The sequence below is a fragment of the Mesoplodon mirus genome, assembly GCF_964341445.2.
Source record: "Mesoplodon mirus genome assembly, chromosome: 3".
Classification (NCBI taxonomy): Eukaryota; Metazoa; Chordata; class Mammalia; order Artiodactyla; family Ziphiidae; genus Mesoplodon; species Mesoplodon mirus.
In genome coordinates this window covers 143173918-143194218 of record NC_138978.1, presented here as the reverse complement: position 1 = coordinate 143194218, position 20301 = coordinate 143173918, and the positions used below count along the sequence as shown (strand labels likewise).

Here is a 20301-nt window from a genome sequence, read left to right as displayed (position 1 = left end):
TTCAGCTTGCCTCAGTGCGAGGCTGAGGGCCTCAAGTCCTAATAAACTCACACCACCTGCCTTTCCCTGCTTCCTCAAACTCCCACATCGGGAACATTTTGCTGGGAACACCAGTGGCTGGTGGCCTGGGTCAAAACCAGTGTGGCCCCGCCTCTCTGATTTTCAATTTCCAGGTCTAACAGGCATTTATGTGTCTGTTCACGGGATATCAGCCCTCCCCCACTGTTAACGTATCTCAGATGTCTACACTTTCTTCAGGGCTGTGACGTATGTGCTGGTGCAGAAAAGGGGGATGTCTTTTGCAGAGGACTCAAGATCAAGAAAACGAGATGGACCGGCCAGACTGCTCCCACTTGATGTTAGGAAGATAAGGTGGCCATGTAGTTAGAATTCTGCAGGGGAACATAGTCTATATAGTCTATGGGTTTGCGGATCCACAACTTTTATTTTTTCAGTAATGCCAACCAAGCTCATAAGAGACTGACATATAATCCAGAATGCCAGTCTACTCGTTTTCAATGGGGGGATAAAGCTGGTCAGTGACCATCATGGTTAAGTCCAATAACCTGGACATAACCATGTTATGATCTCAACCAGTAACTCCTGTATCTGGTTTCTAATGACAATTCCAAGAACATAAGACCCACTCAACATTTAAATCCAAATTTTCAGATGACTCCAAAGCTAAATGGAAATGATTTGATATTGAACTCTAAATCTGCATCATCTAGACTATCTCTTACCCAGTTGCGTAACCCAGAATCGACAGTAAAAGGCTCCTGCTTTCCCCAAAATCACAGGGCATAAAAATGAGAAGCACTGGAAAGGCAAGACCCCCAGTGAATTTGAAAAGCTGCTCTTGTGTCTTTTTCTTTTTGACCTTGAAGCCAGGAGAAATTCTAAAAATACAAATGTATTAATTTTTAAAACTTGACTTTACTGAATATTGTTCAGATCCCCAAGCCTACAAAAATAATTTTATTTTTAAAAAAATGCTCCCTGCCTCCAAGGAGTTTACAATCCCTTAAAGGATCCAGATGAGTCAATAGATTAGAAATATAGATACTATGTGAACACCAGTAAAGCTGCCTAATTCATAAAGAGTCGGGGGGTAGGTATGGTTGGCCAAGTTTATCAGAATTTATGATTCTAGGGCTGAATCTTGAACACGGGTAGAAGTTAACCAGGTGAGAAGCGTGGGTCACGATACTCTAAGCAGAAGAGGCTTTATGGGCAAAGGCAGAGGCTGAAAAGCACAGTGCTTAGGGGACCTACAAGCAGTTCAGCTTGCGTGGAGGCAGCATGAGATGAAAGTCTGGGCTTGTAAGTAGGAACCATGCCAAGGAGTTTGGACCTGATTCTTAGAACACTGAGAACCACTGAGAGATTTAAGCAGGTTGTGATGGGATCAGATTTAAGTTTTAGAAAGAATCCTCTAGCTGCAGGACTGAAAGGGGTTTGAAGGGAGGCAAGGCATGAAGATAACACATAGTCTCTATATAATCCATATAATAGTGTTACTAGGGTCTGAACTAAGGAGGAGGCAGTAGGGATAGAGGATACAGGTAATGAGCTGTTAGAGACGTTGACTTGACAAAGCCTGATGATGAACTGATTCCTTGAAGAAGGTGAGAGAGAAATCAAGGATGATTCCCTGGTTTAGGGTTTGGGAGACTGGGTGGGTGGTGATGCTGGCCACTGAGATAGGAGCAGGTTTAGAAAGATGATTTCCCTTTGGATTTCAAATGCCTAGGGGAGAAGGCCTAGGGGAGAATGCCCGGCATGCCCAGGGCAGTTTTTTTTTATCCCCACTCACCTCTCACATCACCTGAGGGACTCTCCCTGCCTGCCTCCAGCCCGGAAGAAGGTCCACCAGATTACTGACATCTCTGCCCTGTGGGCAAGGACCAATTTCTTTTCATTTCTGTATCCCTGCTCAGGCTTTAGCACACAGCAGGTCAATGTGTATTTGTTGAATTGCCTCAACTTTACAGAAATACACTTCTTGGGGAATGAATAAGTTGCTATTACAGATGCAAGACCAGAAAAACAGCTATGAGCAGAAGGCCAAGGAGACACTGCAGAAAGTGCTGGAGGAGAAAATGCGTGCAGAACAGCAACTGCAGAGCAAACAGGTGTGGGGATGCTCCATAATCCTTGGGGCTGGGAACCCTGGGGCAGTCTGGGTGGCAAGGGAGCCAGCTGCGCAACTCCCTGGAACCCCCAAGGCACCACCCTCTCCTCTGATCTCCCTCAGCGGTCCCTGGCTCTGGCCGAGCAGAAGTGTGAAGAGTGCAAGAGCCAGTACGAGAGCCACCCCCAGCATGCAACTGCCCCCTACCCTGCCAGCGCAGTAATCATGAATGCCGTCTTCCTTCTCCTTTTTACAATGTGGTACATGTGGATTTTTTTTAAATTAGATTTAACCAGCTTTTAAACCTTTCTTCTTTCTAACAATAGTAGTACTCTCTGACTCTCCAAATGCGCCTTTTAAAGTTGATTTAATTTATGGAAAAATCACCCTTCATACTTTCCCTTTCTTTTTTAAACCTCCCCATGGTAGTGTAATGTAGTAGAAGGAGATTTGGCCTGGGGGTTTGGACACCAGGGTTCTAGCAGCAGTAACCCACAGTTACACACGTTATATTATTAAAGAAAAAAGTAACTTACAGAAATGTATGAGGCCATTATGCACATACACACAAACATATATTCACTCATATATCCATAAAAAAGTAGTCTGGAAGGTTCTATAAAATGTTCAAGGTGTTCATCCCAGGGTGGAGGAGATATACGTGAACTATATTACCCTCTTAAATTTTTACAGTAAATATATATTACTTTTATAATTTAAAAAACCAAACTTTTCATTTTTAAAAACCTAAAACATGAAAGAAAACTGGAAAACCAACAAAATTTTAAAAATCCCTAAGTCTGAGGCAACGATTTTTTTATCCGAGTACAAGTGATGAATGAAAATACTAAGAATGGTGTGTGACACCTTAAAGTATAGAAAAAAATACAGTAAGGCAAATAGGCATTAAGATAATAGAATATAAAAAGTTACCCAGATATATTCAGACAATGGACTACTATTCCAGTAACAAAAAGAAACGAATTACTAATATGAACTACACGGATGAGTCACAACAACATGAGGAGCCAAAGAAGCCACATGCAAAAGGGTACTTATTGTATGCTTCCATTCATATGAATTTCTAGAATAGGAAACACTAATACATAGTGAAAGAAAGCATGTCAGTGGTTGCCTGATGCCAGGCCTGGGAAACTGACTGTAAAAGGACAAGAAGGAACTTGTTGCAGGTATTGGAAGTGTTCTGTATCTTGACTTTGGCGATGACAATATAGATATACACATTCGTCAAAACTTATCAAATTACATACTTAAAATGGGTCCACCTTGTTGAATGTAATTCAATCAAGTTGATTTTAAAGTTAAATTAAAAAGTCACCTATGGGGACTTCCCTGGTGGCACAGTGCTTAAGAATTCGCCTGCTAACGCAGGGGACGTGGTTTCAAGCCCTAGTCTGGGAAGATCCCACATGCCGCAGAGCAACTAAGCCCGTGCGCCACAACTACAGAGCCTGTGCTCTAGAGCCCGTGAGCCACAACTACTGAGCCCGTGTGCCACAACTACTGAAGCCCACGTGCCTAGAGTCCACGCTCCACAACAAGAGAAGCCACCACAGTGAGAAGCCGGCGCACTGCAACAAAGACACAATGCAGCCAAAAGTAAATAAATTAATAATAATTGAAAAAAAAAATAAGTCTGTCTGAGTGAGACAGAGTTCCTTTAAGCTTTCAGTCCCAGCTCTTCTCTGAAGCCTCCCCTCATGTACCCTGGCAGCATGTGGCCACTTTGCATCTCTTTAACACCTTATATTTATCGGTTCCATTCAGATTTGATGCTTGAAAACTTCTGTATATTTGATGTCTATCTTCCATTAAACTTGGTTCCTCTAAGGCAGGAACAATCATCTCTTTCATAAATTGAGACCATTACAAAAACAGAATTATGTTCCCTTTCCTCTCAATCAGGGGAATTTGGAGTAGGGTTGATGAAATCCTGGAAATCATAAGCAAAAATGTCATTTCTGCATTTTTATGGCCAGAGGGTCCTGTGTTTTCATCAGATTCACAGAGCCCAACAATGTTAAGAATCTCTGCTTTGAATCCATGTGCTTTCACCCAGCTCTACGGTACAAGGCACCCTGCCCCTGGGGCAATCTGTCTGTGGTCCCTGCAAAGATGATAAACCCACATCAAAGACACTTACTCTTCTGCATGTCAGTAGACTCTACTGCCATCTCTTCCTCCACAATGATGTCACTATCGCCATCTTCAAGATTCATTTCTGTCGCATCTATAACACTGTCTTCTTCCTCTTCCTCCTCCTCATCTTCTTTGGAAACATCCTTTAATGTGGCAAGTAGTCTGCTGTAACCAGAAACTTGTTCTGGTTCACTCTCTGCTTCACTTTCAGAACCTGAAGTATCTATAAACTCTCTGACTAAAAAGAAAATGGGGATTTTAAAAACAAAAATTATACTGTTCTTGTTGCTACCCCACGACTATCATCAGGCCCACAGTGGAACCAAGTTGAGACTTTTCTAAATAAAAACTAGCTTTTCTGCAAATATGCAGTCCTATCTATTCAACCAAACCTAGCACCAAATTTGTTTAAAACAGCTAATCTAGCTATGATTCTAGAAGCGCTTCCTCTTCTTTGAACTGCTAACGTTCCACATGGGAAGACAGCAAACTAAACACATGGAGCTTTAGGTTATAAGGCGATCTAACCTATGTGTCAGACATTTGGCACCTTTAAAGGAGCAACAGGAAAACTTACAACAAAAAAGTGTGCTTTATTTCTGAGTCTGTGGTAATGAAATAAGACCTTTGATGATTTTGCACTCTATTTTATGTTAAGCAAACATGACATTCCCTCTTAGGATTCACCAAGAGCCCTCTGGTAAGCCTCCTTAACAGGTTCTAACAGGCTACTCTCTCAGGACAGTTTCATACTCTATGTTAGTTATCACAATGGCATTTTAACAGACGTCTGCACTTAAAACTAAGCAATATTACTAAAATATAGCTTACATCTAAAATCAAAAAGAGTGGAAATGTAGCCAAACTTTATTACCATATATAATCTTAAAAGTAACAGTCCAGAATCTACTATCATAAAGAAGGTATAAAGCATTACCAGTTGACAAGTCTGTGGTTTTGCTTCCTTTCTGGAAACCCTGAGAAGAAACAGGCAATGTTAAACTCTAACTACTAGTATGTAGCAATTAGGAAAAGTCTAATGATACAACTTTAAATGAACATGGCAGACTATACCGTTATAAATACATTATATCTATTGTCAAGTAAAAACTCCATATGCATTTGGACAGGTTTTGGAAGGATATGCCAAATAGATAATAAGAGACGAATGAAAAAGTCTAACAAGACCACATGACAAATACTACAGTCACACAGTAACAGGCTCTCATCCAAAAGATGGGAAATTTTGGCAAATAAAAGCCCTCGGGGTTCACCTTTTCTAGCAAATTTCTTAAGTAGACTATCCCTCTAACGGTTGATAAAGCAGCCCAAAGGGGTGGGATGAGCACTAAGATCATCACTGAGAGTCTGGACACTTAGAGAGGAACCCACAACTACCCAAACATTAGTTTCCTCGTGGTCGTTGAATAGATAGGTGATGTCGAGGGTCCCAAGCAATTCTTTTCTTATTTTTCATAACTTATTTAATTTCTTTATTTTTGCCTGCTGTGGGTCTTCGTTGCTGTGCCCGGGCTTTCTCTAGTTGCGGCGAGCGGTGGCTTCTCTTGTTGCGGAGCAGGGGCTCTAGGCTCGCGGGCATCAGTAGTTGCACCACCCTGGCTCAGTAGTTGTGGCTCGCGGGCTCTAGAGTGCAGGCTCGCTCAACAGTTGTGGCACACGGGCTTACTTGCACCGCGGCATGTGGGATCTTCCCGGACCGGGGCTCGAACCCCTGTCCCCTCCGTTGGCAGGCGGATTCTTAACCACTGCGCCACCAGGGAAGCCCCCAGGCAATTCTTTAAAAACATATCAAACGAAAACAAGCTTATAAAATCTCGGCCCAGTCGCCACACAGGAGGCGTGCCGTCTAGCATAAAACTACAGGCTCAACAAAGGGTAGGAAGACCGGTGAAGAACCCCGTCTCAGGCGGGAAGCCGCCAGGATCCCCGGGCGAGCTAGGCCGGCGCCGGGGCAGCGTGGGACGCGGCGGGAGCTGCCCTATCACTACCCCCGGGGCACCGGCGGACCAAACGCGGGGACACGCGGGCTCCCACCGGGAAAGGACGCCGGCAGCGCCGGTCCCAGCCTTGCCTCTCCATACCTGTCATAGAAGAGATGCTCCTCGCCGAAATCCCTTAGATGCTTCTTCTGCTTTTTAGTTAGGGAGTTGAGCAGCTGGCTCTGGCTCTGGCTCCGGCTCCGGCTCCGGCTCTGGCTCCGGCTCCCGCGTTTGCCCACGGGGAAGACGTCAAGTCAGCCAACCTCCAGGAATCGCGTTTTTCACCCGGAAGTAGTCTCGTCAACCCACTCACGCGGGATTGCCAACGGCGCTTTACGGCGGAAGCAGGGTGCCATAAAGCAGACCCGCTTTACGTCGCGCTTGTACGACAGGCGTTAGAACTTCCCTTTTCCCATTCCGCCCCCTAGCGAGGCTCTTTGGAAGCACGTGCACGCCTGCGCAGCTTTTCTCTCTGAGCCCCGTAAGGAAGGCAGGCAGGGAGGCTTCGGGCTTCCCCAGGTGGGTACATGGGTGGGTGTACTTTGTGCGTCTGTTTTGGCTGTGAGAATCAGCCTGCATAAACGTGTAGTGACTGAGATGGTTGAATGCAGTGCCTTTATATTATGCCATAATACAAATACCAACTAACATTTAAGGCTGCCGGTGCATCTCAATTCATCCTCACAACAACAGTAAACAAATAGGCCTTGTTAATAAGCCTGATATTGGAGATGAGAAAGCTGATGCTTACAAAAGGTTACATACACACTAGCAAGAGAGGAGATGGAAACCTAATTCTCTCTGATGCGACCACAGGCTTTTCCCACTAGGATCTGCCACATGCGTGTGCTATGTGAAGAATGAGGACGCAAGGCTGAGATTCCCGCCCTTACCCTACCCCCTCATTTTCTGAAAGGATTGCAAGGGCCCTTGGTAACAAATCTGTTCTGGCATTTTTCATGTTATAAAAGCAAAAACACATCCAGAGAGGTAAAGTGACTTTCCTAAATCACCCGGAGAGTCGATGTTAGAGAAAGCAGTAAAACTCAATCAAGTGTCTCAAAACTGAATTGGGGCAAATCGGGATGGAAAACTTTTAAAGGGTAAGTAACTTTTCTATATCTGGGTCGTGGTGGTGGTTACACCTTGTATACAATTACCAAAATTAATCACACTGTACCTTTGAAATTGGTACATTTTAATGCAAGTAAATAATAACCTCAATAAACAAAGAGGTAAAAACAGCGCAACTGGACTTAATACTCTAGAGACAGGCAGAGTGTGCAGGGATACTTTAAAAAGACAGGATAGGGCTTCCCTGGTGGCGCAGTGGTTGAGAGTCCACCTGCCGATGCAGGGGACACGGGTAGGTGCCCCGGGTCTGGGAAGATCCCACATGCCGCGGAGTGGCTAAGCCCGTGAGCCATGGCCGCTGAGCCTGCGCGTCCGGAGCCTGGGCTCCCCAACGGGAGAGGCCACAACGGTGAGAGGCCCGCGTACCGCAAAAACAAAAACAAAAAAAAAAAGAAGAAGAAGAAAAGGAGAGCTTAGAAGCTTTCCTTCAAATGGGGCCCTGCTATGATACCCTGAGCCATTTGATACAAAACCTCAAGGTACACAGAAGACTTTGGGGGCCAGTCCGATTCTTCCTTCTCCTATTACAAAGAAAGAGGAAAACATCCTTTTCTTTCCAAACATCCATCATCTCTCCCCCTCTCTACCTCCTGAAAGAGCTCAATTCCACATACACTGTTTATTCTAGGCAGTAGGCTGGGAATAGGGAACAAAACTCTTTGCATGCTATATTCTAGCCCAAGCTGTATTCTGGCTAACTCATCCCATTTGCTCCAGGGACAGCTTAATGAAGACAAATTGAAGGGCAAACTGAGATCTTTGGAAAACCAGCTGTACACCTGTACCCAGGCAAGCATTCTGGAGGACACTTGTAGCCCAGGAATCTAGAATTAAGGGAGAGAATGCTTGAACCTCAAGCTTACTCTCTAGAAACATCACCTGCTAGAGATTAATGCACCCACCCCTACTCACCCAGTTCTGGCCTTTACCATTTTCACTTTGGTCTCCAATTCACCAAAACACTATCTGCATCCCCCTCTCCCTTTCTCCTGGTGTCCCTCACTTTGCACCCTAGGAAAGGAAGCCCAGCACTAAGCACTTTGCCAGCTCCGGGGGAACCTTGAGAATACCTGGAAACGTAGGGAGAGGCCATTGGTAAAGATTCAGCTCACCTGGATACAACTTCACAGGCCCTAATATTTGAACAGATGAGTTGGATATTACAATGAAGCCTCGCGAAATGATTTTCATCCCATGGGCAACTTTTATCTAGCAGCAATCCCTGGGAGAAAGTAAAAGACTGTGACTCCTGGCTTTCTGTGGCATTGTTATCCAGCTCCGGTAATCTCTTGATTGGCCTCATCTTGGATTAGATGAGATAGAAAAAAGTCAGTTTTCACACTCGAGAAGTGACAGATTTCTGACAGGCGGGGAGATAAGTCAAGAGAACGAGATGGACCGGCCAGACTGTTCCCACTTGATGTTAGGAAGATAAGGTGGCCATGTAGTTAGAATTCTGCAGGGGAACATAGTCTATATAGTCTATGGGTTTCCAGCTAGTAAAAATGCAACCCCTTCCTCCCGCCCCGCCTCCTCCAGACAGAGAGGAGGAAAAGTGCTTTCCTCCACTCAGGTTTGTAACTCAGGGAGGAAGGGAACCAGGGGGGTGGTGGGAGGATAGCCTGAAATGTGTGCGCTGCCTGGTTTCGTGATAGGTGACCGTCCGGAGATTTTGAAAGCGGCCTGAGCTCAGTTCCGACTATGATCTTTCGCCGGCCAAGCAGGACCAGAAGCCCTTGGACCGTTTGCAGCAATTGTTACCAGCTTCCCAGGCCTCGCAGCTGACATGCTCAAGCTCCCCTCCAGAGACCACCCAGTCCCACCCGATGCCACCGGAAGCGCGGAGACTTATTGTCAATAAGAACGCGGGCGAGACCCTCCTACAGCAGTTCTCCCGGCTTGGCTACAAGGTGAGCATCCTTGTGGGTGCCCCGGATCAGGATCCGCCGGCTGCTGCTCCTTGGGTGGGGGACACACTGGCTGGGGATGGGGGGCGGGTCTCAGAGCCCAGCCCCCTCCACGTGGCGGGCTGGGCTGGGTGTTCCAGCAGGGTGTTTGCGTTGGCCCCGCTCACACTGCGGGCTCTTTGGTGGCTTGTTCAGTCGTGGTGTGAAAAGAAAGGCAGGCCTCTCTGATGTTCCGTTCCCGTTCAGGCAGGTAGGCTGCTTCGGCCGGTCCGGCTCACTTATCTCTGATATAAAATCTGACCTAACCCAGGGCTTGGCGACCAGGGGAATTTTAATGAGCTCTTTTGGATTCTGAATAGCAAGAAGGAGAGTAGTTATTAGCTCTAATAACTTGTGCTGTTTGGGGCAGAGTGATGCCCCTGTGGGGTAGCGGGTGGGAAGTGTCTGTGCAGAGTGGGGGTGGGAGTGGGGCAGACCTGAGCAGTCTCTTTCTGAGAGGGCACGGGAGCCGAGGGCTGATGGGCGGGGAGCAGGGGTTGAGCCTTGCACAAAACTCCCTGTCCACACTGCTGTATCCCAACCCAGCACGGCTGATGACAGTGACAGCCTCTATTGCTAGAGCAACATAGAAAGAAAGATAGGTGATATCTGTCTAAGCCCGTGTGATCTGTAGTAACTCCTTTCACCCTTTTAACATCTTCACTTGGGAGTAACGAGTACTAGCCCACTCTCGGATGAGGAAACTGAGCCTCAGAGGGGTTAGCAGATACCCGTACAGGTAGCAATCCAGCAGTGCGCCACAGCCCACCACTCCCCACCACGCTCCTCAGCAAGACTGGCTCACATTGGAATTGCCCTTTTTACAGTTCAAAACCTCTGTGAGATAGATGACTCCCTCTGCCCTGTGCAGTTCCCCCACCATACTTGTCAGTAGCAATTGTGATGTAATAGCCCACAGGGCAAAGGCATTTTTCTGTGCTGGCATCAGCCCTCTGGGAGTTGAATGGTGACAGTAAAATGCAGCTCAGCAGGCTGAGCGTGGAGGTGTGGATGAGCACTGGGGTGGCAGGACCCAGGCTGGCCCGGAGCCCTGGCGCCCACACCCTCAGCCAGCTCTGTGCCCCTGTCCCCCATCTCCCGTCGTGTCCCCCCACCCCGGTCCATAGTGCCGTGAGCCCTTCGAGGTGTGCCTGCCTTGGCCCTAAGGCATGACTGTGGGTGGGAAGTTGGAAGCACTAGGGCTATGCTTGGTTTGGGGGTGTTTTTTGTTGTTGTTGTGGGTTGAATGTGCTGTTGTTTATATCTACACGTCTCTTGGAGACCTCTCCATTAGCTAGAGAGCACTTTCTGGTAGTTAGCGCAGTTACTTGCAGGTGAAGTCCAAGGAGCACCCAGTTGGTTTCCCAAGAGCTGAGAGCGGGCGCCTAGGAGGACAGAGCAGATGTTGCACATAGTGTTGAGCTAGACCCCCCGTGGTTGAGAAAATAGTCTCCTTGCTTCCAGCAAACGCTGGAGGTGGGGGGGAGCCCCCTAACCCCAACTTTTAGGTTAGGGTTGAGAAAGTAGACTCCCGTTTCCAGCAAATGCTGGAGATGGGGGGTCGGGGTGCTGCTGCACCGGCCGTGGAGGGTGGGGCTCCGAGCCCCACCTGTGAACTTGGCATCATTTCCAGCAGCCTCCCTTTGGGACCAGAGACGTCAAAAGACCCTCGTTGGTCCTCTAAGAGTTTCCATTTTGGTTTGGTGGCTCTGAGGCCTGGACCAAGGGGCACTTGATCCATACTTTTTTAGGCTACCTGGCCTTTGATTGCACAGGAAGCTTTGGGAATGTTTATGGTCGGATTTGTTTTTTTCTTCAAATGTAAATTTCAATATGTAGATTACACAGATCACCAGTGTTGATGCTGAACATTGTGACAAGTAGATAGATGAACGCTTTCAACTTTGAATCCAACTTTCTGGGATTTCTCTGGGCAGAATTTTATTTTATTTTATTTTATTTATTATTTTTTTTGCGGTACGCGGGCCTCTCACTGTTATGGCCTCTCCCGTTGGGGAGCACAGGCTCCAGACGCGCAGGGTCAGCGGCCATGGCTCACGGGCCTAGCCGCATGTGGGATCTTCCCGGTCCGGGACACGAACCCGCATCTCCTGCATCGGCAGGCGGACTCTCAACCACTGCTCCACCAGGGAAGCCCTCTGGGCAGAATTTTAAATGTTGGGATGATGGCCCAGTTGGGAGATGTGGCAGCTTAAACCTTTTAAAATTGAAGGACAGTTTGCTTAACCAGATAAGGGTGTGGTTTGGGAGGGTTTCCCTGAAGTTTTGTCTTCAGCATTCTTGGTTATTTTCTTCTGCTTAGCCAAAGATACCATGTGCAGTATAAAGGCTGTCTGAGCTTTATGTCATGATAATCTGGTTCTGGACGTTTAGAAACACACTCTGGCTTCAGATCCGCATTAAATAGATCACTTGCGTGGCCAAAGACCTCAAACCTTCCCCTCCTGGGAAAAAGGCTTCTATTTCTTAGGCTAAAACGCCAGTGTGCAACCACATGCTTGTGCCTTTAGCGGTGATGGTTAAATTTTCTATGAATTGAATAAGTCATGTTTTTTAAAAAGTTAATGAGGCATTTAATTAATGAACAACATCGGGTTCATGGCCTTTATGGTTACATTTTGTGGGTAATGGCATTCGGCTTATAGCCGCTGAACAGAGAGCTGTCCAACAAAAGCAGCTGGATTTTGCTCGGGAATGGGTGGGCTGCCCTTCAGACACTCCCATTTATTTCTAGCGGAGAAAATAAACCAAGGAATGTGTTGCATCGACAGACTCGCCCCGCCTCTTCACCTTTCAGTTAGAGAAAGTGTTGGTGGCGACGGTTGCCATCCATTTAGAGGCCATCACCCTCCTAGCTAGGAGAGTGTAGTTAGCCCACTTGACCCCCAACAGAGAAGGCCTGTGGGATGCTCGTCACAGCTGGTCACATCCCTCTAACTGGGGCCCTCTTGGGCCTTTTGAATCTTCCCAGCTGACCAGGTACCAAAGACCTGAGTTATAGGTCTAGTACTTCATGTTAATTGAACTTGGGGTTTAATATCTCTGGGCCTCAGTTTCCAAGTGTTGAATGAGGATAGTACTGCCTTCCTTTCCTGCTATCTCCTGGGTTCCTGTGGGTGGCAGAAGACGTCCTCATCTGGGGAAATGAGAAGCACTGTGTAAATAGTGGGATCAACGTGGTTGAGTTAGGACAGCCCGTGGCCAAAAGTCTGACCTGGCCGTGGGGCTACTGCTGCCTTTGCTGCCATCTTCCAGGAAAAGAGAGTTGACTTACCCATCAGCTTGGACGGCCTTTCATTTCTAGGTACCCTTGAATCTTCCCTAGTACTGATGAAGGTTTCCAGGTGAAGGCCATGATTGTCACAGCAAATAAACCCTGGGTTGAGTAAATTGATCTGTGCACAGCAGTTGGTGGCGTTCAGACCTGATGCCAGAGCCACGTGACAGGGCCTCTCCCTGGCTGGGGCACACAACTCATTAGCTTGCAGCCGTCCACTCAAGTCTGGCTAGTGAGGACCTGCTAAAAGAGCAGCAGCCTCATGCGGTATCCTGGATACCAGGGCTCGGGGCAGGTGGCCTGGGAGCCCAGAGGATTGTGGGCTTTCTGGCAGGTTGGGATGTAAACGGAGAAACGCATTCGTGGGCGTGCCTTTTCTCTTCCTCCTCTTGTTTTGGAAGGGAGCTGCTGCAGTGACCTGAAGTAACAGGGCACCGATGGCCAGGTTTACCAGCATGCCCCGTTAGGTTCACGTGGTAAGCAAATGGAACATTCTAGTTCGCTCCCAAGTGAGTGGTCACCTTTGATTGGCGTGTCCTCTAAAGGGCATAAAAGGTTTTACAGAACCCATCTCGCACTTATGGGCGGCTAGAATGACCCCCCTTTTAGGTTTAACAGATGAGTTACCTGAGAGATGTCACAAGGAGGCCTGTTCTGACCACATCCCATCCCCCCTTACCCAGCAGACCATGTGCTGGGCCACATGCACGTTCTGCCTACTCCCAGCTCTCAGAACCTGACAGCTCTCTGCTGGGCACGACTTACCCAGTATAAACAGTATAACGTGTTTTCTGGTGGCAAATGCTTTTGATGTGTCTGAAAACTTTCTTAAGGTAATAAAACATTGAATAAATTGCTGCTCTGCTTACTTTGAGTGGTTCATATTGATATTTTAACAAGCCACAGAAATAAGGTTAATAACAGTGATTCTACTGCCCAGAGTTGACACAGAACATCTCCGGTGGGGGGGGGGGGGGCGGTGAACGTTTTATTTGATTCTTGAAATGTGGAGGTTGCAGCCTGTGGTGTATCAGGTTCCTGTCATTAACTTGAGTAAATATGAAAATATTAGACTGATTCTGCCCCGAGAGGGTGGAGTGAGGCAAAATAGAGGGTGGGGTTATTGGAGGCATTTTGTGTCATTCCTCGAGGATGGAGGGAGAGAGCTTCTCTTTAACTCTACTTAACATACAGACAAGAGCCTCTGAGGCCCAGGTTCTGATTTGGGGTCTTAACAGGGGGCGCGAGGATGTAGCTGACCTGGGTGTCCCTGCTTCTCTAAGCTGGAGAATGTTCTCTGGCTGATTTAAGCTCTCTTTAAGTGTTGGTCATCCATACTTTTATCTAAACTTGTGTTATCATCCACTGCCACCGACTGAACAGACCCATCAAGTGAGAATGGTCTGTGCTTGGCAATGTGTCATCTAAGATGTTAGCAGCCGTGACACCTGTGTACTGGTCACGTCGGCCCCTGGGCTGAGGGCTTTCGTTGCTATCCGAATGCGTCCTCTCAGCAGCCCTGTGGAAGCTTGGAGAAGTTCAAGGGTAACTTGCCCATGGCCAGGCCACTGGTGCAGCAGAGCCTTAGACAACACTGTCTGCATCTCCAAGCCCTTCTCACGCACTCTCGCCCCCCACCAGGATGCCTGCCGCCTGCCTGCGCCATGGTGGGCTTTTGGCCCCAAGGATATATGCCTTTGAAAGTGGGCACCGCCAAGCTATGGGGGAGGTCAGCCTTACAAGTTTCACTGTATGGTGGTCTGATGATATCTCCTCTCCTCTCCTCTCCTCGTAGGAAGTGGTCTTGTACTGCCTGGAGAACAAGATTTGTGATATGAACCACCGCGACAACGCGGCTTACTGTGCCCTGCACGAGGCTTGTGCAAGAGGTTGGCTCAACATCGTACGACAGCTCCTTGAATATGGCGCCGATGTCAACTGCAGTGCCCAGGATGGAACCGGGTCAGTGGCGGTCTTGCGCTCTTGGCCTGGCCCTGCTGGGGCATAGGCAGTGGTTCTCAGGGTGTGCGGGGAACCCCAGAAGGAAAGATGGAGAGTGAGTGCCATGTAAGCACACTGATGGCGGAGTCCTCTAGAATGGAATCGGACAGATCTTTCTGGCAAATTTACATAGAACTTTAAAACTCTGTGACGCTCTTATGGACAGAAGTCCCTGAAAATGTTGAGCCTGCATGAATAATCAGGGGTGTTCTCTTTTAAGACCCTGGACTCTTCACCAGCGTCTGTTGAATCTCAGTCTTTAACACATATATGTGAGTTGAAAGTTCCAGGAGTACAGACAGGTCCAGTGGCAACTGGCTTGATAGGACCTGCCGTGTCCACCCACATCCCCGGGCCTGGCCCCCACTCTGTCCTTGACCTCGGTTTATTGGCCAGAGGCCCAGGTCTGAGTCAGCCCAAGCATCTTCCTGGTTGTACCTGGGATGCCACCACGAGGCAGGGCACTGGGGCTTTCCTGACGGTCATAAAATTAGCAAAACCGTAAGGTATTTGGTGGTTCATGGTTTCCAAATAGCATCCTTTCTGGATGGGACTGCGGACAGTGTTCCTGACCCCAGCGGACACGGGCAGGAGGACTCTGTACCCTCCTGAGAACTCGCCCTGCCTGTCGACTGCTTCTGGGCGAGAGGGTTGATCACTCATCTCCAAGTTGGTTTCAGGAGAGGTTCCACTTTGCCCCTAGTTTCTTTTACAAACTGCACTTTTTGGGTTTTGTTTGTAATGGTATAACAGTGGCTTGTCCTATCTGCTTCCGTAATGCTGGGTTTCTTGCCCCCACCCCGCCGTACGTTACCTTCTTACAGTCTGTCACTATTTACGTTCATTGGAAACGTTTTCATCGTGGCCTGAGTTCCTCCTTGGGCCATGCATTAAGAGAGATTTGCATTGAAGAATTAGGCCTGAGATGGTCCCGTCACCTGTCCCGTAAAGGGTTATGTGTTGAAATAACAGAGTAATTTGTCGCAGCGACCGTACACTCACCTCCTCGGTGAAATAGCGCGCCTACGAGGCTTGGCCGCACACGCTCGATTTTGCCCCGTGTCCTTAGAAGCAAGCGTCACGTGCACAGGTGTAATCCCCCGCTCCTCTCCTAGGCCTCTCCACGATGCTGTCAAGAATGATCATCTCGAAATTGTCCGCTTGCTCCTCTCCTACGGTGCTGATCCTACCCTGGCTACGTACTCAGGTAGAACCATCAAGAAAGTGAACCACAGCGAACTTCTGGAGAAGTTCTTAACAGGTACGGCAGAGGTCAAGACACGGTCTTGTTCAAGCATCTAGACGGTGACTTCACAGCCTTTCACCTGGGTTCCCCCTACCCCCACCCCCCGTTTACCCTAAGTGACCCTTTACTGGGAAAAGCGGCCCAACGTTAGTCTGTCAAAGAAGAGATACATACTTTGAGTTTTGCAAGGTGGGGGGCTGGAAAACTCTTAGCTAGCCAGGCTAGCTTTTGTTTGGCAGGCTGGGGCGGTGAGGCGGGCAGTCCCTCAGGAAGGCGGGTGGACGCGTGGGGAGGTTTCAGTCAGATACCTGGAGGCGTGTTCAGTGGGACTTGTCAGGAGGTGACACCAGCCCCAGCGTGAGACGTTCCCGAACTCCGCAGCATTTGCCTCTTAGCAGCAGGCGTTATCTTGTTTCTCTCTCTCTCTCTCTCCCCCTCTCTCTCCAGACTGTTTAAATAACCCGCAGGCTCCTGACGACGGTAACCCCGGTTGCTCTTCGGAGTTCTCTGGCAGCTGTGTGTGTGGTGAGCAGCCTTGTTCGTTTCAGTTGGGCTTGTGGGGGTGGGGGGTGGGGGTGGTGCTGTGAGCAGGGCTTGCTTGGGAAAGAATTTTTCCAGGGTCCTTTTTGGAGAACAGCTGGAACCTTGCTCCAGCTTACTGACCTCTCTCTTGTTTGCCCCCCCGGTTAAAACCAGATGATGAAAGTGGTTACGATGTTTTAGCAAATCCCCCAGGACCGGAGGACCAGGATGACAGCAACGAGGCCTATGGTGACCTATTGGAATTTGAATTTTCCGAAAGCCCCCTTTTGCCGTGTTATAACGTTCAGGTGTCCGTCGCTCAGGGGTGAGCGTGGCCAGCGTGTGGTCGAGAGCCAGCCCAGCTGCTCTATGGGGTGGCAGGAGTTAGAAATCCCCTTCAGCAGATGAGGGTGGATGGGTTGGGGGGTGAGTGAATTCCTCACCAAGTGTCCACCGACCTCACATAATGCAGTAGAACTTTTCCAGAAAAGTTTGGGGGGTGGGAGGGCTCCCCAGCCAACTGCCCTCATTGGAACACACCCCTAGAGCCCAAAGGACACGGGAGTCAGCGACTGCAATTGCACAGTTTCAGTCACTAAACTCTTGGGGAAGGGATCCTCCCCAAACGGCTACCGTAGGGGCCTTCCAAGGCGCGTGAGGTCCACGGGACGATACTGACGTACCCTCTTCTCATATAAGATTAGAGAAAGCTGTATGTGGCACCTGGGATCTTATGTGTCTTCAGATTTGCTTAGATCGAGTCTTGTCCCCACAGTCGGGCCACTGTGCCCCATGACCAACCCTTCGGAGTGAACACATCAGGAGACCTTGCTCTGCTGTGTGTTGACCCCGGTGCTTAAGGAGTAGCATCCTCCTTGGACTCTGAGGCTGGGAACGTGTCTGCCTTTGTGGTGACATTCTATTCGGGATAGAGATCATAAAGCGTGGCAGGGTATCAGGAAGGATTGTACCACCTCCCTTCTCAAAAAAGCCTCACTCCCGGCAGCATTGAGGGGCGGGTTGGAGGTGTGGGAAAGGAAAGGAAAGCCAGGTGACCTCGAGTGTTTCTCATGCTCTCTCCGTGAGGGCCGGAGGAGAGGAGAGGTCAAAGAGGTGTTTGCCATCTCCCTTGGGTTGGCATACAGACTGGTTTTCCACAGTGACTAGAATGGGGTGCACTTACTTGGAGAGGGGTGACCTGAGTTGTGGCCAGAGCCAAGGCAGCACTGGGGTGGCCTGCAATGAGGCTCGTTCAGGGTCGCTGCTCCTGCTTTTGTCTAAGTTGGCTGATACGCCCTAGGTGGTCTCTTAACACATGCACATGAGTCCAGAGTTCCCCCGCTAGAAGTAGATCATCCGGGCTTCCCTGGTGGCACAGTGGTTAAGAATCCGCCTGCCAGTGCAGGGGACACAGGTTCGAGCCCTGGTCCGGGAAGATCCCACATGCCACGGAGCAACTAAGCCTGTGCGCCACAGCTACTGAGCCTGCGCTCTAGAGCTCGCGAGCCACAACTAGAGAAAGCCCGTGCGCAGCAACAGGCCCAACGCAGCCAAAAATAAATAAATAAATAAAAATTAAAAAAAAAAAAGAAGAAGTAGATCTTCTAAGGACAGTGAGAAGTGGGGGGGGGGGGTAATCAAAGTGGAAGCAGCAGGCCCTTTCACCGCCAGGAGACGGGTAGTTCATAGTTGGGAGCGCTTCTCATTTTGCCGGAAACTCAAACCACCGTCCTTTCTCTGGTGCAGGCCTCGTAACTGGCTGTTGCTCTCAGACCTGCTCAAGAAACTGCAAATGTCCTCCTGCATATTCCGCTGCAATTTCCCAAATGCGGAAATTGTCACCATCGCGGAGGCTGAGTTCTACCGGCAAGTGTCAGCAAGTCTCTTATTCTCTTGCCCCAAAGACCTGGAGTCCTTTAATCCGGAAAGTGAGGAGCTCTTAGATCTGGTGGAGTTCACGAACGAGCTTCAGACTCTGCTGGGCTCATCCGTGGAGTGGATCCTCCCCAGAGACCTGGACTCAGACGACGACTGGTGAGCTCGCCGGGGCCCGCCGTGTACAGTGTGTCATGGTGTTAATCCTTGTGCATATGTGTCATAATACGACTATTTCTGTAAAGAAAGGACACCATGAGACACGACTCCAGTCGGAAGGACTTTGAAACATGTTTTTTTCTTTTTAAACTTTTAAGTCAGTTTTTATGAAGTTGTTAGTAAAGTTTCTTTACTTTTCAATGTACACATGCTTTGGAATATGTTTGTTTTTACTCGGAACAATTGTTTCTTTTCTTTTTTAAGGAGAAAAAAAATAAGGAAAAGGAGCTCCACACTTTGACTTAATTTCATACAAAGCTCCGACGACAGAGGCCATAACTGTTGAGAGTTGCTTTTGGGGCAAATTAAACCAGTAAAATTTTAAACTCTTCCTCCATACTAAAGGGATTGAATAAATTGGCCACTTTGGTGCACCTGTGTCCTGCGAATTGTCCAATTGTAGATGGAGGTTTAGAAAGTGAGTTTCAGTCTTGTTTAAGTCTCTTCCCATCAGACTGGTCTCGTGATTTCCTACACACCATGTTACTTCCTGTCTACCTTTCCTTGGTGTTGTTCATGCCTGGATTGTCTCCTGTACCTGCTCAAACCTTGGTCCATTCTCATTTGTACCATGGAAGTTTGTCATGCCGGATACTGTCAGAACTAATTTTACTTAAGTTTTGTTAAGCCACAAACCACACATTTTGTATATTTTCTGTGTTTTGTGTTTGTCTATATTTTATGGTTTCGCTTCAAGAAATATTATGGGAAGGGAAATAAATAGCAAGATGTAAAGAGCAAAAAAGTCATCATTCTCTTTAAATTGTAGAACATCTATCTGCAATCATAATTATGATGCACTGTGGTATGTGTTAAAATAGTAAAAACATGTAACGTCCCGTAGGAGCAGCAAACTCAGTGGTGTTGGTGAGGGTGTGTCATGGAAGTAATCACAAAGCAGGTGACTGTTGGTTGGGGTCCTGAAACATTAGTGTGCCTTCCCTGTGTCCAGTAGTGGTCTGGAGGGGTCAGGAAGCCTGCCTTTGAATTTGAGGGAACAGAGGGTTTGAGGTCCTCTCTCTTCTATTGCTCTAGTACACTGCATAGCAGCAGTATACTGGGTTTATAGTTGACGTTTAAATCGCTGATTGATCATTAAGATTGGGATGTATCTTTGGCAATGAAAATAGGAAGAATCGTATGCTTTTTCTTTTTTTTCTTTTTTTTCCTATATCTGAAAAGGTATGTGGTACTTTGCTGAGTGGTTGGGAATAAAGTTTGCAGTATTCAGTGTATTCAGTTTTAGTATCTAAATAGAATTAAACTGTTGCTGTAAACTGGAATAGCACTTTGTTACTGACAAGTTTTAGAATGCATCTGTTCGTCAATTACCTGTTTGGGAAGATTGTAGTTAATGATTTTAAGAATGTGGCTATAAACCTCCAACTGACTCAAGAAAAGCAAATAAGTCAAGATTGACAAATGTATAGGCTCTTCACCTTATTGTGTGTGTGGATTTTTTTTTTCCTTTTAGTTATTTGTCAAGGTATAAAGAATTCTATCACACTTAAGACAAGTTAAGTAAACTTCACGGGGTGTATTCTGACATGGCATGGAGCAGATCACATGGCCTAGATCTTTTTTTTTTTTTTTTTTTTTCTTTTTGCGGTATGCGGGCCTCTCACTGTTGTGGCCTCTCCCGTTGCGGAGCACAGGCTCCGGATGCGCAGGCCCAGCGGCCATGGCTCACGGGCCCAGCCGCTCCGCGGCATATGGGATCCTCCCAGACCGGGGCACGAACCCGTATCCCCTGCATCGGCAGGCGG

General features: G+C 47.9%; 1 protein-coding gene and 1 pseudogene across 2 annotated transcripts in view; one reads left to right on the top strand and one right to left on the bottom strand.

Annotated features, from left to right (window-relative positions):
- The window catches only part of LOC309799286 (centrosomal protein of 78 kDa-like), a 659089-nt pseudogene that overhangs the window by 40269 nt on the left and 598519 nt on the right, over positions 1 to 20301 (bottom strand). The gene's annotated exons all lie outside the window — the stretch shown is intronic.
- Positions 9059 to 19082, top strand: LOC309801403 (BCL-6 corepressor-like). The gene is made up of 6 exons (XM_082616240.1): positions 9059 to 9338; positions 14468 to 14634; positions 15789 to 15934; positions 16367 to 16444; positions 16616 to 16766; positions 18188 to 19082. The coding sequence occupies exons 1-6, from the start codon at positions 9255 to 9257 to the stop codon at positions 18477 to 18479; spliced, it is 918 nt and encodes a 305-aa protein (XP_082472366.1). The 5' UTR covers positions 9059 to 9254; the 3' UTR covers positions 18480 to 19082.

Coding starts and splice junctions, on each gene's coding strand:
- LOC309801403 (XM_082616240.1), top strand. CDS start 9,255: ATGCCACCGGAAGCGCGGAGACTTATTGTCAATAAGAACGCGGGCGAG. Junction 16,445..16,615: donor CTCTGGCAGCTGTGTGTGTG/GTGAGCAGCCTT, acceptor GGTTAAAACCAG/ATGATGAAAGTGGTTACGAT. Junction 16,767..18,187: donor CAGGTGTCCGTCGCTCAGGG/GTGAGCGTGGCC, acceptor TCTCTGGTGCAG/GCCTCGTAACTGGCTGTTGC.